The sequence below is a fragment of the Heterodontus francisci genome, chromosome 8, assembly GCF_036365525.1.
Source record: "Heterodontus francisci isolate sHetFra1 chromosome 8, sHetFra1.hap1, whole genome shotgun sequence".
NCBI classification, from domain to species: Eukaryota; Metazoa; Chordata; class Chondrichthyes; order Heterodontiformes; family Heterodontidae; genus Heterodontus; species Heterodontus francisci.
The window spans coordinates 38,645,948-38,663,353 of record NC_090378.1 but is presented as its reverse complement, the minus strand read 5'-3'; the positions used below and the strand labels follow the sequence as shown (position 1 = coordinate 38,663,353).

Sequence of the window (17,406 nt, the reverse complement as noted above, 5' to 3'; positions counted from 1 at the left end):
TTGCCCCCGCCAACATCCCACTTGATTTTATGCTTTGCCTATGTTGCCAACCCCCCTTCCCCCTCCCCTGCGACCCCTCCTGCCCTGCCCTACCCTGAGCCTGGCTCTAACACCGCTCCTCCTCCACAGTGGTGCTGCAGCTGCCGGCCTCCGATTGGCTGGCAGCTCTGCAAGGCTGGGACTTCCAGCAACAGGGTCCTGAATTCTACGGAAGACCTGCTGCTGTCAGGTTAAGTGCCTGATTGGCACTAAATTCAGTGGGCCTTCCATAGAAGAGGTGACGTTGGGATCTTGGCATCGGTTTCCCCTGACGTCGAGATCCCTGCTGCCAGCATAAAATTCCATCCTATGACTCTATGACTCTTGCTGTGATCTTCTGATGAAGTAACCATGCCTGCTTAGACATTTAAAATAATCACCCATTTTTGGGTGACTATATTGAACTAATTTACAAATGATGAAAATACATCGATTGGATCCTAGCACTCAGTGGTGCAGCGACCATTTAAAACCTAATTGTCCCAAAAACTAAGGCAGATCATTGCTCTCCAAAATATTAATGTAAAATAATGGTAAAAGTTTAGATCTTCTACAGCAGCACAGAAGCTGCCGTTTCAGAGGCCTTATATAGCCAACTTCAGCAATGACCCGCCCCACCAGCAGACTCTCAGGCAGAAGCTGGAGTGGGACTAGCTGAGTTGATCTCACAGAGAGTCTACATTGATACAATGGGCTGACTAGCCCTGTTCTGTGCTGTAACCATTCTATAATTCTATGAACTATGATTTAAATTTTTCCAAGACTGGAAAATTGTCTAGTGGCCTTGTCATACTCAAACTGCTCTAATTATATGAAAGTTCAGTATTTATTCTACTGTGTCCATCATTGTTCCCTTGTACCATGTGTAACAATGGGTGGGGCTGTGTAGCTCTGGTCTGCTCAACTCTACTGATATTGAAAATGGCTGAACTGATGAATCTTGAGATTAACCAATAATACAATAATTATTTTAAAAATGTTTAACTGATAGATTATTGGAAATAAAATTGCATTGTCAGTGATTCTTTTACCACTAATATGGAGGTGTAAAGTTCCTTAAAATCATTTTAGAAATAGGAGTTAATTTCACCTCAGTTTGCTTGCTGGGCGAATTTACAGTAGAAATCCTCTTTCTGCCTGTTCTGCGCTGTTGAAGATGCTGAGGATCACAAATGGGGTCTGACTTAGAAGGTGAAGAGCTCTGTGCCTCAACATTGCAGGATCCTGTGAAGCCACTGTCGAGCGATATGATGGAAACTGATTTACTGGTCTCCCTTCTTGATTGGTCTTTTAGTGGGAGCTTCTTATGGGAATCATTAGCAGCTGAAAGCAAGAATTGAAATACATAATGGCAAGTCAGTGTCTTTTCCATTTTACTGTTCCTCCTACTGCACTTCCTCATGCCTCACCTTCCCCATAAACATTTAATGGTCTCCTACATTTATCAAGCCATCATTATTTTCCTGAGAATCTGTCCTCCAATACAGTTTTCAAGATATTTTTCCTTTTAAAGCATGCAAATTTTCATTTCTAAAATGTCTTTATCTGTTTCTCTTATTGGGTCCCCACATGCCATGTACATTCCCCAACTCAGGGGAAAGCACTGTGTACCCAGGTTTGAGCCTGTTCCACTTCATAATAGGCAAGCAAGACAAGACCAGGCTGACTCGTCCAGTGATTTTTCCTCCCACCCCCTTGCAAACAGCATCTTGCCTGTGTTTCATTTCTAACCAAGATATGGAGCTCACTATGTGGGGAACTGAGTGTGAGCTGGCGATCCACTACCCTGTGGCACCACCTAGGCATTAAACATTGTTTTCTGTTTGTATTGGGTAATGTTCAGGCTCAGAACAACATCCCCCCTCTAGTAATGTATTATTTTTATGGCAAGTCCAAGAACTTCTCAAGGGCAATTAGGGGTGGGCACTAAATGTTGGCCTTGGCAGTGACTCCCACCATCCCATGAATGAATAAATTATTAAAAATGTCAAATTATTAGCTTATTGTTACCTTTGTTCAGTATGCTGCCACCTTAGATGGTCTAGCGAGAGAGATTCTTAATCTGTAGTCATTATACATTAATCTTTATTACATTCTAACTATTTACACTCTGCACTAGCCTGTGAGACTCCTCCAAAAGCCATGCTGCTGAACCCTTACATCATCATGGCAGGTGTTATTATTTACAATCTCTCAAGATTAAAATAGTGAATGTAACTCCTTTATTCAAAAAGGGAGGGAGACAGAAAGCAGGAAACTACAGACCAGATAGCTTAACATCTGTCATAGGGAAATGTTAGAAACTATTATTAAAGACATTATAGCAGAGCACTTAGAAAAATTCAAGGTAATCAGGCAGAGTCAATATGGTTTTGTGAAAGGGAAATCATGTCTAACCAATTTATTGGAGTTCTTTGAAAAAGTCACAGAAGACATCTGATAAGGTGCCACATCAAAGGTTATTGTGGAAAATAAAAGGTCATGGTGTAGGGGGTAACATATTGGCATGGATAGATAGAAGATTGGCTAGCTAACAGGAAACAAAGAGTAGGCATAAATGGGTCATTTTCTGGTTGGCAAGATATAACGAGTGGTGTGCCACAGGGCCTCAACTTTTTACAATTTATATAAATAACTTAGATGAAGGGACCGAAGGTATGGTTGCTAAATTTGCTGATGACACAAAGATAGGTAGGAAAGTAAGTTGTGAAGAGGACCTAAGGAGGCTACAAAGGGATATAGATAGGTGAAGTGAGTGGGCAAATATCTGGCAAATGGAGTATAATGTGGGAAAATGTGAAATTGTCCATTTTGGCAGGAAGAATAAAAAAGCATATTATTTAAATGGTGAGAGATTGCAGAGCTCTGAGATGCAGAGAGATCTGGGTGTCCCAGTGTATGAATTGCAAAAGGTTAGTATGCAGGTTCAGCAAATAATTAGGAAAGTTAATAGAATGTTATCATTTATTGCGAGGTGAATTGAATACAAAAGTAGGGAGATTATGCTTCAGTTATACAGGGCATTAGTGAGACCACATCTGAAGTACTGTGTACATTATTGGTCTCCTTATTTAAAGAAGAATGTAAATGCTTTGGAAGCAGTTCAGAGAAGATTTACTAGACTAATACCTGGAATAGGCAGGTTGTGTTATGAGGAAAGGTTGGATAGGCTAGGTTTGTGTCTGTTGGGGTTTAGAAGAGGTGACGTGATTGAAACATACAAGACCCTGAGGGGTCTTGACAGGGTGGATATGGAAAGGATGTTTCCTCTTGTGGGAGAATCTAGAACTAGGGGTCACTGTTTAAAAAGGAGGGGTTGCCCATTTAAGACAGAGATGAGGAGAAATGTCTTCGCTCAGAGGGTCGTGAGTCTTTGAAACTCTCTTCCTCAAGAGGTGGTGGAAGCAGAGTCTTTAAATAATTTTAAGGCAGAGGTAGATAATTTCTTGATAAACAAGGGGGTGAAAGGTTATCGGAGGTTGGTGGGAATATGGATTTGAGGTTACGATCAGATCAGCCATGATCTTGTTGAATGGCAGAGCAGACTTGAGGGGCCGTGGCCTACTCCTGCTCCTAATTTGTATGTTCATATGTAACCCTTTCAGACCCTTAGATTACATCTACCCCACCCCCCCCCCAGTCTTTATCCAACATATATTTTCATACATGCACTTTTTTAGTTACATACTACCCCATCTCTCCCCCCCCATCCCCCAAGTCTCTGACTTCTTAGGTTCAATCGATCAGGAGGCTTCACAACTGTCCCTGATCTTCTTGTCATCAGATGTGGAAGATTGGTAGTCTTTCTCTGATCGCTTGTGTCTTGACTTGGATGGCCTTCATTGAGGTTTGTAGTATTTGGTGCTTTCTGTTTTTCCAGTTCAACGTTTGATTCGTCTAAATTTGATTAACGTCTTTGCTGTATAGGAATAAGATTCCTTTTATTTCTTCTTATAGTACCTTCCGGAGTTCTTAGTAAATAAGATCGCTGCTGATTCTCCTCCTTCTGGAGAATTATTCCTTTATAAGATGAATATCAATACAAGCTCTTCTACTTAAGAGTGAGAACTCCTGATTTCTTAGAACATACGGTGTTTCTAATATATGCTTTCTCTTGTACTGAAGTATTTGCTGTAACTTCCTCTTTACTTCAAGTTCGACCCCTCCTGGGCCATGTAACTGAGTTTCCGTTGGTTGCAGTAAGTGTGTGGATAGCCACAGCTCTTTGTCTGGTAAGACCATTACACTTGCTGCCGTGTTGAGTTTGAAATTAGTGATATGTCCATTGACATACATGTCTGCACCAAAATGCCTGATTCAGATTATTGATCTTGCCAAGAAAATGTTTTGATTGCTCTGCTACAGGAGGTTGTTTAATTTTGGGAACCACTCTATTATTAAGTGCTTATTCTTTAGAATTTGAGGTAGTCGAGATTTTATTTTGGCACATTTTTCTGAAATTCCCATTTTTCTACAATAAAAGCTTGCTGCTCTATTTCCAGGACATTGTTCGTGCCTGTGGGTACTTTTGGCAACACATAATGGCATCCTTTGCTTCCCCCCCCTCCCCCTCCCCCTCAGCCCCCCAGTGTACCTTTTTTCCTAGTGCCTCTTTTTCAGCCCTCTGGTGAAGGAACTGAACAGTTGCAGAAGGTTTCCTGAACCAAGGTCTTTCTTCACCTTTCAGGATTGCTCTGTTGCTCTTTTGGACCTCAGCTTGCCTCACCAGCTTACTAGCTTTATCCAGGGTGAGGTCTCCTTTAGACTGCAATAAATCTGATAGGGATTCATCAGCAATACGCACAACAATACGAACTCTTATCAATTCTCCTTTAAGGTCTCCATACTCACATCCTTCAGCCAGCCTGCAAAGGTCATTGATAAGAGCATCAACTATTTTGCCCAGTTTCTGGACGCTTTTCATTGAATCTTTCTTTCTAAAATCTTATGACTCTGCAAATTCAAATAAGAATCAAAAGCTTTTAAAACTTTGTCAAATTTGGCAGGTGCCTCATTAAGACCTTGTCTGGCAATCACATCAACTGCTATAACCCCAATAGAATATAACAGTGTATTCACTTGCTCTGCTTCAGACTGGCTATCTAACATAGATGCAATTTTGTATCGAGAAACCTTTTTCTCCATAATACCAAGTTTTGAATCTGATTGAGTTCCTCTAGACTTTGGAAATTCTCTGGCATTCTCAATTTTTGTTCCATGTTTCTTTATTTTATAGACCTTTTTTTCTTAAAAGAGTGTTCCCCTTTAAGAAACTTTTTTTTCTTCAGGCTAGCTTGCTTTACTGGAGTGTCACAGTTGCTCTCAAGTGTTCCATGCTGTTTTTAATAGGCTGTTTTAGGGTTTTCCCCTTTCTTTGAGAGCTTCAGTTTAATTTTCTTCAGGTTTGGTTGCCTTAAAGGAGTGTCCATGCTTTTCGGCAGTTCGCGCTGTTTTTGGGGGTTTCCTGCTCTTCGCCCTTGTGTTCCCCGAGTGAAGGATTGGGTTTCTACCCTTTTTTTTTAGCACAATGTCTTCAGAAAATTCCTTTAAGCCCTTCAAAGGCTTTTAACACGATTCCTCGACCGTCAGCATTGTAACTCACCCAATCAATGGAATTGATTAGCAGGCAACCATGCTTCCGTTCTGTGGAGCAGCCTGTCTTTCACCATAACTGCGGAGCTTCTCTCAACCTCTTCTCAAGATCTGCAGCTTTTTGGCATTTTTTTCCAAGTCAGGCCTTTTCAACCAGTTGCTTCAAATTCTTCTAGGTATAAGATGGTAAGAACTTCTGTTGTTCTTAATCCCACCACCAATCATGTTCTATGTTTCTTCGGAATGCTGACACCTTAGTTAATCTAGCTCGAAATTTTTTTAGTCTGTAGTAGTTAAACATTAATCTTTATTACATTAAAACTATTTACACTCTACACTGGCCTGTGTGACTCCTCCAAAAGCCAGGCTGCATCTACCTCAAGTCTCTTTCATGTGATCCCTTACATCATCATGGTAGAAGGTATTCTTTACACACTCTCAAGATTAACCCTTTCAGGCCCTTACACTACACTCATTGTCTATTGGGTTTCTGTTCACAAAAAACTGGGTTGAAAGTGCTCACGACCCTTTCATGCAGAGTTCTTATAGCTGTTGAAAATGGACATTTCTTGGGGTGAGGAATGTTCTTCAGGTTGGGTGCATATGTGAGAATGCTTAATACATTCCTAAGGAACCAAAATCCCTCAGTTTGACAAATGCAGAATGTATGATCTACAATTATGAGTACAGTATAAAGCCTTGATGTTGAGGGGGGTGGGGAGGGTAGTGGTGTGTGGCGGAGGGAATGTCACATACCAAGCTGGAAGGAATATCTGGGCAAGTGGTTGAAAATGTGGTCAGAGAGGTAGACTTTGGGGTGGTTTTCAAAGATGTAGCATGACAGATAAGTTTTGAAACAGAATTCCAGATTGCATCCTGGTGGAAGGCTCCGCTAAGGTCGGTTGAGCATCATGGTGGGTGGGGTCAGAATTAAAAGATCAAAACATTCAGGTTGCCATGTAGGACCTGGAAGAAACTGCAGAGAAAAGCTCATGTAAGGTCATGGAGAGATTTGTAGATGAGGATGCAAATGAAAATTTTGAAATCAATGTGCTGTGGGATTCAAAGCCAGGTCAACAAGCACAGGGGTGTCAGGTGACATGATAGGATGGAGGGATTAGTGGGTTGAGGAAGGGACAAAAGCGTAAGTTAGCAGTCTAGTTGTTTGACCAGATAATGTAAATTCAAATTCATAATAATCATCTCCTTGTACTTTTTACCACTGCTCCTCCGTGCCCAGATGTCTGTGGGGAGCCGCTTTTCCATGCTTCGATACACTTCTCCTGATAGGACGATGCACTGTCTGGTCGGTTGTACTTATTGTGGGAGGGCAAAGTACAATGTTCATTGCAACAGTTCCCTGTAGTATACGTCAAAGTGTACCTGTTAACAACACAGAGTACCACAAAAGAGAAATATCAATTTGCCTTCATTGTACCAACTTCGGCCTGGGAGCAAAAGTCCTGTTTCTTCCCGCACCCCCTCCCCCCCACCCCCAATATATAAATTATAGCTCCAGTTCCAATATGACTGTCCCAGTGTTATACACAATAAGAGTCTGATTTTTCTTGTGCTGTTTAGATTTTGGTCTTAAAGATAATGGGCTGGAATTATTCTGTGTGTGCCACATAGCACCTGACTAGAAAAACAGGGGCTGTGTGGCCACCTATGTTTTCAAAATGGCAGGCAGGAAGCTCGTGCATATGCCATATTGGGTATGGGTGAGTTTGGTGATGCTGCAACTGCAGAGGGATACTTCCTGCACATGTAGTTGCAATGCCTCTGATGTCAAAGTCAGCGATGTCCTAGGCAGCTGCCTGCATCAAAGATGGCGCAGATCTAGGAATGAGAAGGGGTTTGGTCCATTGGGAATGTGTACAGTGGGAGTGAATGGGAAGGGATTTGATCCATTGGGATTGTGTAAACTGGGAATGAATGGGAAGGGGCCTGGATCCATTCATGATTGTGTACAGTGGGAGTGAATGGGAAAGGGTTTGATTCATCACTGTAACTAGGAAAAACAAAGAGAGAAGGAGGGAAGGAGCGGGTCTGCAGGGTTAGACAGCGAGGTGTCAAGTCCTGGTAGGAGTGAGGCAAAACCTAATAGACCGGGCTGGCAACAGCCAGAGACCGGAGCACGGTGTGGCATGGAATACAGGTTACGGGTGGTGAGAGCTCGAGAGAGAGCTGATGAGGGAATGGGGCACCAGCAAACAGGATGGATCTCCGAGCTGCAGGGAGCGAGAGGCAGAGGCAGTAACCAGCAACTGTAACCCAGAGCCAGAGAGAACGGCTGAGTGAGCAGTCAGTATAACATCAGCAGGCACAGGTGCAAACCAGTACTAGCACCGGCTGATGGGTGCAGACCAATGATGTCAGCAGCAGGAGAAACAGTGCATGCACCAGCGGACGCAGCGCAAGCCGAGTGCACGTGCACAGCACTGCGCATGCGCAAAGACACCAGGCTGATCAGTGTCAGGAGTGACAGTGATTGGGTAATGACAACCAAGAGTTGTCCTTTACTCACATCAGAAGCAGGCATTAGGTATTTGCATTTTCAAATAAGGGCCTAATAACTGCTTGAGCTCTCCTTTCCAGAATTAATTTGCCTGAGGCAGCCCACGTCATTGTGGCTGCACTTAGGGAAATCAGCATGAGGAATTGCTTGCAATCAAGTATCTAAGTAACTTCCCTGAATGTGGTGCCAGGAGGAGGAGGAATGCTCCACTAGCCCCATATTTAACATCCCACTTGGTCGTCGCCGATCTCACAGAAGCACAGAATAATACAGTGCAGAAGAGACCCTTCGGCCCATCGAGTCTGCACCGATGCATTAAAGACACCTGACCTGTCTACCTAATCCCATTTGCCAGCAGTTGGCCCATAGCCTTGAATGTTATAACGTGCCAAGTGCTCATCCAGGTACTTTTTAAAGGATGTGAGGCAACCCGCCTCTACCACCCTCCCAGGCAGTGCATTCCAGACAGTCACCACCCTCTGGGTAAAAAAGTTCTTCCTCAAATTCCCCTTAAACCTCCTGCCCCTCACCTTAAACTTGTGTCCCCTCGTAACTGACCCTTCAACGAAGGGGAACAGCTGCTCCCTATCCATGCCCCTCATAATCTTGTACACCTCGATCAGGTCACCCCTCAGTCTTCTCTGCTCCAGCGAAAACAACCCAAGCTTATCCAACTCCCTTCATAGCTTAAATGTTCCATCCCAGGCACCATCCTGGTGAATTGTCTCTGCATCCCCTCCAGTGCAATCACATCCTTCCTAAAATGCTCTAAATACTTCATAAATGTTGTGAGGGTTCCTGCCTCCACCACCTCTTCAGGCAGTGCGTTCCAGATTCCAACCACCCTTTGGGTGAAAAAATGTTTCCTCAAATCTCCCCTAAACCTTCTGCCCCGACCCTAAATCTGTGCCCCCTGGTTCTTGACCCCTCCGCTAAGGGAAAAAGTTTCCTCCTATCTAACCTATCAATGCCCCTCATAACCTTGTACACCTCAATCATGTCCCCCCTCAGCCTTCTCTGCTCCAAGGAAAACAATCCTAGCCTTTTCAGTCTCTCTTCTTAGCTTAAATGTTCCATCCCAGGCAATATCCTGGTGAATCGCCTCCAGTGCAATCACATCCTTCCTATAATGTGGCGACTAGAATTGCACACACTACTCCAGCTGCGGCCTTACCAAAGTTCTATACAACTCCAACATGACCTCCCTGCTTTTGTAATCTCTGCCTCGATTGATAAAGGCAAGTGTCCCATATGGCTTTTTCACCACCCTATTAACCTGCCTTTCTGCCTTCAGAGATCTATGGACAAACATGCCAAGGTCCTTTTGTTCCTCGGAACTTCCCAGTGTCAGGCCATTCATTGAATATTTCCGTGCCACATTACTCCTTCCAAAGTGTATCACCTCACATTTTTCAGTGTTAAATTCCATCTGCCACCTTTCTGCCCATTTGACCATCCTGTCTATATCTTCCTGTGACCCAAGACACTCAACCTCACTGTTAACCACTCGGCCAATCTTTGTGTCATCCGCGAACTTACTGATCCTACCCCCCACATAGTCCTCTATGTCGTCTATATAAATGACAAACAATAGGGGACCCAGCACAGATCCCTGTGGTACGCCGCTGGACACTGGCTTCCAGTCACTAAAACAACCGTCTGTCATCACTCTCTGTCTTCTAAAGTTAAGCCAATTATGAATCCACTTTATCAAGTTACCCTGTATCCCATGTGCATTTGCTTTCTTGATAAGTCTCCCATTTGGGATCTTGTCAAAGGCTTTGCTGAAATCCATGTAAACTACATCAACTGCATTACCTTCATCTACACACCTGGTCACATGCTCAAAAAATGTAATCAAATTTGTTAGGCATGACCTCCTCTGACAAAGCCATGCTGACTATTCCTAATCAAATTTTGTCTCTCCAAGTGGAGATACTCCTTCAAAATTTTCTCCAATAGTTTCCCTACCACTGATGTGAGACTCACTGGTCTATAGTTTCCTGGCTTATCTCTACAACCTTTCTTAAATAGTGGGACCACATTAGCTGTTCTCCAGTCCTCTGGCACCTCCCCCGTGGCCAGAGAGGAATTAAAAATTAAGGTCAGAGTCCCTGCAATCTCCACCCTCACCTCCCACAGCATCCTGGGACATAAATCGTCTGGACCTGGAGGTTTGTCCACTTTTAAGCCTTCCAAAACCTCCAATACCTTGTCACCCTCTCTGACAATTTGCTCAAGAACCTCACAGTCTCTCTCTCTGAGTTCCATATCTACATCCTCATTCTCTTGGGTGAAGACAGATGTGAAGTGTTCATTCAACACCCTACCAATGTCCTCTGGCTCCACCCACAGATTTCCCCCTTGGTCCCTAATGGGTCCGACTCCTTCCCTGGTTATCCATTGATGTACTTATAGAATATCTTGGGATTTTCCCTACTTTTACCAGCCAGAGCTTTCTCATATCCCCTCTTTGCTCTGCTAATTGCTTTCTTAAGCTCCATCCTACACTTTCTGTACTCCACTAATGCTTCCATTGATTTGCTCTCCTTGTATTTGCTAAAAGCCTCTCTTTTCCTCCTCATGGTACTCTGAATGTTTCTGGTCATCCGTGGTTCTCTGGCCTTGTTGCTCCTACCTATTACCCTAGAGGGAACATGTTGGGCCTGTACCCTCCCCATTTCCTTTTTGAATGCCCCCCACAGCTCTTCTGTAGATTTCCCAACAAGTAACTCTTTCCAGTCTACCTTGGCCAGATCCTGCCTTATTTTACTAAAATTCGCTCTCCCCCAATCCAAAACCTCTTTTTGCAACTTGTCTATTTCTTTCTCCATAACAAGCTTAAATTGTACCATGTCGTGGTCGCTATCACCAAAATGCTACCCCGCCAACACATCAACCAGCTTCATTCCCCAGAATTAGGTCCAGCACTGCACCCTCCCTTGTTGGATCCTCTACATATTGAGCTAAAAAATTCTCCTGTATACATTTTAAGAACTCCACTCCATCTAAGCCCTTAACACTTCCCAATTAATGTTGGGAAAGTTGAAATCGCCTAATATAATTACCCTATTATTATTTTTACACACCTCTGCGAATTGCGCACATATTTGCTCCTCAATTTCCCGCTGACTATCTGGGGGTCTATAATAAACACCTAGCAATTTTTTATTCCTAAACTCTACTCATAAAGCTTCAACTCTTAAGCCACGCATTCATCTGTGCTATTCTCCTATTTCTATACTTGCTAGCACGTGGCACTGGGAGTAATCCAGAGATTACAACCTGAGAGGTCCTGCTTTTTAGTCTGCTGCCTGAATCCCTGAATTCTTGATGCAAGACCTCATCCCTCTTTCTACCTATGTCATTGCTACCAACATGTACCATGACCTCTGCCTTATCACCCTCCCCCTTCAGGATGCCCTGCAGCCGTTCAGTGACATCCAGAGGCAACACACCATCCTGGAGTCACATTGACGGCCACAGTAGCGCTTATCTGTTCCCCTGACTATAGAATCCCCTATTACCATTGCTCTTCCTCTCTTTCCTCCTTCCTGTGCAGACAGGCTACTTGTGGTGCCAGAAGCTTGGCTCTGTCCGCACTCCCTGGAGGGACCAGCCTCATCAGCCTCCAAAATGGAACACCGATTTGCAAGCAGGACCCCAGGGGACTCCTGAACTACCTGCCTGATTCTCTTGGACTGCCTGGTGGTCACCCATTCCTTTCCCTCAAGTCCCTTCAGCTGCGGTGTGACCACCTCTCTCTACGTGCTATCCGTGATGCTCTCAGACTCGCAGATGCTCCACAGTGTTTCCAGCCGCCGTTCCAGCTCTGAAACCGAGCTTCCAGGAGCTGCAGCTGGACACACTTCCTGCACACATGCTGGTCCCGGGGACTGGAAATGTTCCCGGATTCCCACATGCAGCAAGAGGAACAAGCTCTCCTGCCATGACTAAACCCTTAAAATTTAAATCTCAACCCTGATGCTCTCCTTCCCCAGCCTCCTCTCTCAACCTGCACTTCCGGGGAAGGGATGGGAGAACATTGGCCAGGAAACGTTAAAAAAAAACTTGCAAATTAAGAAAAACACATCTTTGCTAATTAATGGCCCAGAATTTGCTGGAGAAAAGGCATCTCAAGATGTGCCCCATTTGTTAGACTTTTTTCTTCGCCCTTCAGCTCAAAAATTGCTTGAGCTACAAATTTCCAGAAGTGCAAGCTGGTAAGTGAGGCCAGCAAGGCATCTGGGACCTTGGTGAATGAAGGGACCAATGGCCTATCTCCTTAACAAATGAGACTTAAGGATAGAAAAAGAAATAGGAAACAATAGAGGAGGAGATAGGTTGAATTAGAATCAAATTAGGTAAAGAAAGAGACATGAAAAGAGGAAAAGAAAGATTGGATTAAGAAAGAAAAAAAGAGACAGAAAGGAATGCTGAGATTTTTTTCAAAAATAAATTATTTTTAATTTCTAAAAGCCTCTAACAATAATTTACTACCTGCAAAAATGAGCGTGCACAATTTCAATTGTTCCATTTCTGGGCCAAAGAGATTGAATGGCATTACAGGAATATAAATCTCATCATTAAAAGAGTACTTACATTATTAAGTCCCAGCCCAAACATTCTGTGGCACACTTAATTTGCTTCAAGAGCGCAAATGCGGCGATTTCTTGAAACTCACGAAGAGGTTGATGGTGAGCTGTGTTTTTTGTAAGGCTAAAAGGGAAGCTGCGCAAATTATCCAGCAATTTGTGGCGATTTGAAATTCACAGGGTGCCCCTTCCTCACCCCAAATTCCTGGCTTATTGACATAAGAATAATAGCATGCGCATTTAACTTGCTATTATTTTCCTAGCAAGTTCCAGGCCAATATTTTAATTCTCAATTCAGAGAGCTCTGAATGGAATTTCACACTGTTTTGAGCTGAGGGCAGTTTTTTTTTTATATACAGTCAAGTTTACCATAAGAATTCACCGTCACATTACCCTTCTTTATCTTTTGTCTGTTTATTCTGTTTTTCAGATGTTCCAGAATTTTCTGTTGAATCAGCAGTTGCAACTGGCATATCCTAGATGAGAAATTTAAGCTGATTAAATGCATTTATTGTCCCACTTTCAGATATTCCCATATGGCTTCTCATTCCCAGAATGGACTCTGCTTGGTGTAGTCACTGTATCACTGTCAACAGATAGTAAATATCACTCTAAAGAATATTTTACTTTTCAGAAATACAAGCAGAATATGCATTAATTTTGCCCGTCAATGAGAGATAGAGAGATGTTCAAGTAGTTTCAACTTCTGCACATTTGTAACATGTCAATAAAAATAGAATCTTTCCAGATAAGTTATTTTTGTTGCTGAGACCTGCTGACTATTTCCAGAATTTCTTGTTTTTATTTCAGATTTCCAACATCCGCAGTATTTTGCTTTTAAGTTATTTTTGTAATTACATTGCCTGAAAAATCAAGACTTAGAATAAGACGATTAATCCTTCCCTTCTACAAACCATGTACAATCCAGCTATTGTGGATTCTATTCCACCTACTGAATCTCCTGAAGGAAAGTTCTGCAGCAATAGTTCCTGAACGTCAATGGTAACCATACAGACCACTGGGAGCATTAGCCTCGTTTCTGCTCATGAAAAGTCCTGCACAGAAGGATGGTGTGCGATTGGTGGCCAAACAATAGGAAGTACAATTTCAAAATTTGCAGATGACACCAAATTGGGGAGTGTAGTTAATATAGAGGAAGACTGCAACAAAATACAGGAAGACATTAATAAACTTGTAGAATCAGCCATGGCTCAGTGGGTAGCACTCTCACTTCTGAGTCAGAAGGTTGCGGCTTTAAGCCCCACTCCAGAGACTTGGACACAAAATTCAGGCTGACACTCTAGTGTAGTACTACAACAACAATAACTTGCATTCATAAGCACCCTTAATGTAATGAAACTTCCCAAAGCACTTCACAGGAGCATTTTAAAACAAGATATGACGCTGAGCCACATAAGGAGTTGTTAGGACAGATGACCAAAAGCTTGGTCAAAGAGATAGGTTCTAAGGAGCATCTGAAAAGAGGAAAGAGAGGTGGAGAGGTTTAGGGAAGGAATTCCAGAGCTTAGGGCTGAGGCAGCTGAAGGCACGGCCACCAAAGGTGGAGCGATTAAAATTGGGGACACGCAGGTATCTCAGAGCGTTGTCGGGCTGAAGGAAATTACAGAGATAGGGAGGGCTGAGGCCATTGGAGGGATTTGAAAACAACGATGAGAATTTTAAAATCGAGACGTCACTTAACTGGGAGACAATGTAGGCCAGTGAGCACAAGAGTGATGGGTGAATAGGACTTGATGCTAATTTGGACAAGGACAACAGAGTTTTGGATGACCTCAAGTTTAGGGAGGTTAGTATGTGGGAGGCTGGCCAGGAGTACATTGGAAACTCAAGTCTAGAGGTAACAAATGCACTGATGAGGGTTTCAGCAGCAGATAAACTGAGGTAGGGGTGGAGTCAGGGAATGTTATGGAGGTGGAAATAGGCAGTCTTAGTGATGATGTGGATATGTGGTTGGAAACTTATCTTGGGGTTAAATATGACACCAAGGTACTGAGGGAGTGCTGCACAGTTGGAAGTCCCAATGAGATTTCAGATGGTATGTTAATCCGAGGCCCTAGTCTGTTCTCTCAGGTGGGTGTAATAGATCCCATGTCACTATTTCAAAGAAGAACAGGAGAGTTGTACCCAATGTCCTGGCCAATATCTATCCCTCAATCAACATCACTAAAAAAAATAGATTATCTGGACATTGATATATTGCTGTTTGTGGGAGTTTGCTATGTGAAAATTGACTGCCATGTTTCCTCATTATGACAATACTACACTTCAAAAGTACCTCATTAGCTGTAAAGTGATTTGGAGCATCCTGAGGTCATGAAGGGTGCCATATCAATGCAAGTCTTTCTTTTTGTGTAATTGGCAAATTAACTTCAATATAGACAAATGTAAGGTAGTACATTAAGAATAAGGAGGCCACATACTTCTTGGAAAATAAATGTCCATATGGAGTAGAGAAACAGAGGAATTGAGGGGGGCAGGTACAGATACATAAATTACCAGAAGTAGCAATACACCTGCTAATAATAAGGCCATAAAAACAAAGCAAACAAAACACTGGGGTTTATTTCTCGCAGATGGAATTGAAAGGCAGAGAAGTTATGTTAAACGCATAGAACCTTGGTTATCCCACACCTGGAGTACTGTGAACAGTTCTGGTCTCTAGATTATAGAAAGGATATAGAGGCACTGGAAAAGGTGCAAAAAAGATTTACTAGAATGATACCAAAACTGAGAGATTATACTTAACATGAAAGATTAAACAGGCTAGAAAGGAAAAGACTGAGGGGGTGACATGATAGTGGTCTTTAAGATTATGAACAGGGCAGATGTTGAGAAGGTATTTTAACTTGTGGGTCAGACCAGAACTGGGAGGTACAAATATAAGATGGTCACTAATAAATCCAATATGGAATTCAGGAGAACCCTCTTTACCCAGTGAGAGGTTAGAATAAGGAACTCACTACCACAGGGAGCATTTAATACGAGTAGCATAAATGTCTCAGTAGTGCTGCTGGAAGCAAAGCTATGTGAGGCAATTTCTTGCCCTTATTATTTCTCAAAGGGAATGTGTGCAAACATGTGACAATTTTTTAAATTAAATCCTATAGAATATAGTAAATAGTTTAATTCAGATCTCTGCTGTGATGGTCCATATGCTGAAATTCCATTTCAGTCAAGGCATTGATCTAAGCTGTCAGCATGAAGAAGTTACTTGTTTACTGTCTTTCCCAGAAAAATGGGCACAGTGAAGGGAATTGTAATGTGTGAAAAATATAAAATATAGCAAGAAATAAAAACAATTGTTTTCCAATGTACAAACACCATCACACCTCTTCGGAAATTCAAGAACTGTACAAGATTTAAAATATTTGAATAAAATGCGTCATGGATTCATTTAGGAGGTCAGAATCATACGGCACAGAAGGAGGCAATTTGGCCATTAAGTCCATGCTGGCTTTCCATTAGGTGTTCTATATAGAGTCGGGGCTTGTTGTCATTAATCCCTACCTTGGGCTGCCAATCATCTTGCGTTCCTAAAGAGGCCTTTTGATTCTCAGTCATTAGCTGTGCGTCAATACCAAGTGGAAGCTTTTCTTTCTCCTCACACTGTAATGGTAAAGGGCTGAATATAGAAAGACAGAGCAAGTATAGAGATCAGTCTGAGAAAGCCATCAACATTTACTGTTCCAGTACTGCTGACACTCCCATTTTCATCAGGTACATCATCTACTGAACTTTCAAAATTTAATTTTCACCATGTTCAGTTATTTCTTATCTCCTTTATGGATTCACTATCTCCCTCTCTATGTATTAGACAGGTAAGACAGAAAAACCGCTTCTCAGCCTCTTCAAATGCTGGTCTGTAATCAACCACTAGGAAATATACAAGATCAGCCTTGCCTTTTCCTGCCTACTGTTTTCCAAACAGTTCACAAAGATGGCAAGCTCACCATGTGAAACATTGCAGGATGTTCCTGTACTTTGTGATGCATCTATACACTAACCTCGATTTCCCTATCTCAGAAGCGTGGAGGCTGTCCTGACCAAGTGCCGACATTAGGCCTTTCCCCTTAATCTGAATAGACTCCCTGGAAAACAAATGTGGGAGTCAGACTTGAAAGCCTGTTTGGCTGCAGTTCAAAATTAAACAGCTTCTCTGAAAAGAATTGCTGCTTTCCCTTAAAGGGGAGTTAAGTAATGTGGCAGCTAAGTGTGCAGCACATGTTCTGAGATGTGTGCAGTGATGGGCCATGGGAAAGACTCTCTCTTTCAATAATGATGCCTCTGAAATGTGGGGTGCTGCTTGGAGCAGAAGGCCATCCATCTTTTAAAACAAAGACCCAAGATGTCTGGGAACATGTTGTAGGTTAATTGAATGCAATGTTCCTACTTTGCCGGACCCAGGGGGAAATGAGTTCAGTGGTGTCAAAAATGTAAGAATGGCATCCAATCTATGTAATTAAATGGAAGGAGTCTGTTCAAGTCTTTTCTTTGAATTAAAGAATCATCCTAGAGTGACGATTTTGACTGACAGTTGTGTCTGAGACTTGAGAGAAGAAGCCAGGCAAATGATTAGCTGTGAGCCTTTTGACCGACTGTTCTGTGGTAGGAAATTTCTAGTGTGGTTCTTTTCTCTGTGGT

The 17,406-nt window shown here is 42.7% G+C and overlaps 1 protein-coding gene across 1 annotated transcript; it reads right to left on the bottom strand.

Moving 5' to 3' along the window:
• Positions 1-205: 205 nt before the first annotated feature.
• LOC137373195 (uncharacterized) lies at positions 206-16,822 on the bottom strand. The gene is made up of 6 exons (XM_068038052.1): positions 16,770-16,822; positions 16,273-16,387; positions 13,138-13,220; positions 6,845-7,014; positions 1,130-1,362; positions 206-322 (listed from the first exon to the last, which is right to left on the bottom strand). Exons 1-6 carry the CDS (start codon positions 16,820-16,822, stop codon positions 206-208), a joined length of 771 nt encoding a protein of 256 aa, XP_067894153.1.
• Between the last annotated feature and the right edge of the window lie 584 nt (positions 16,823-17,406).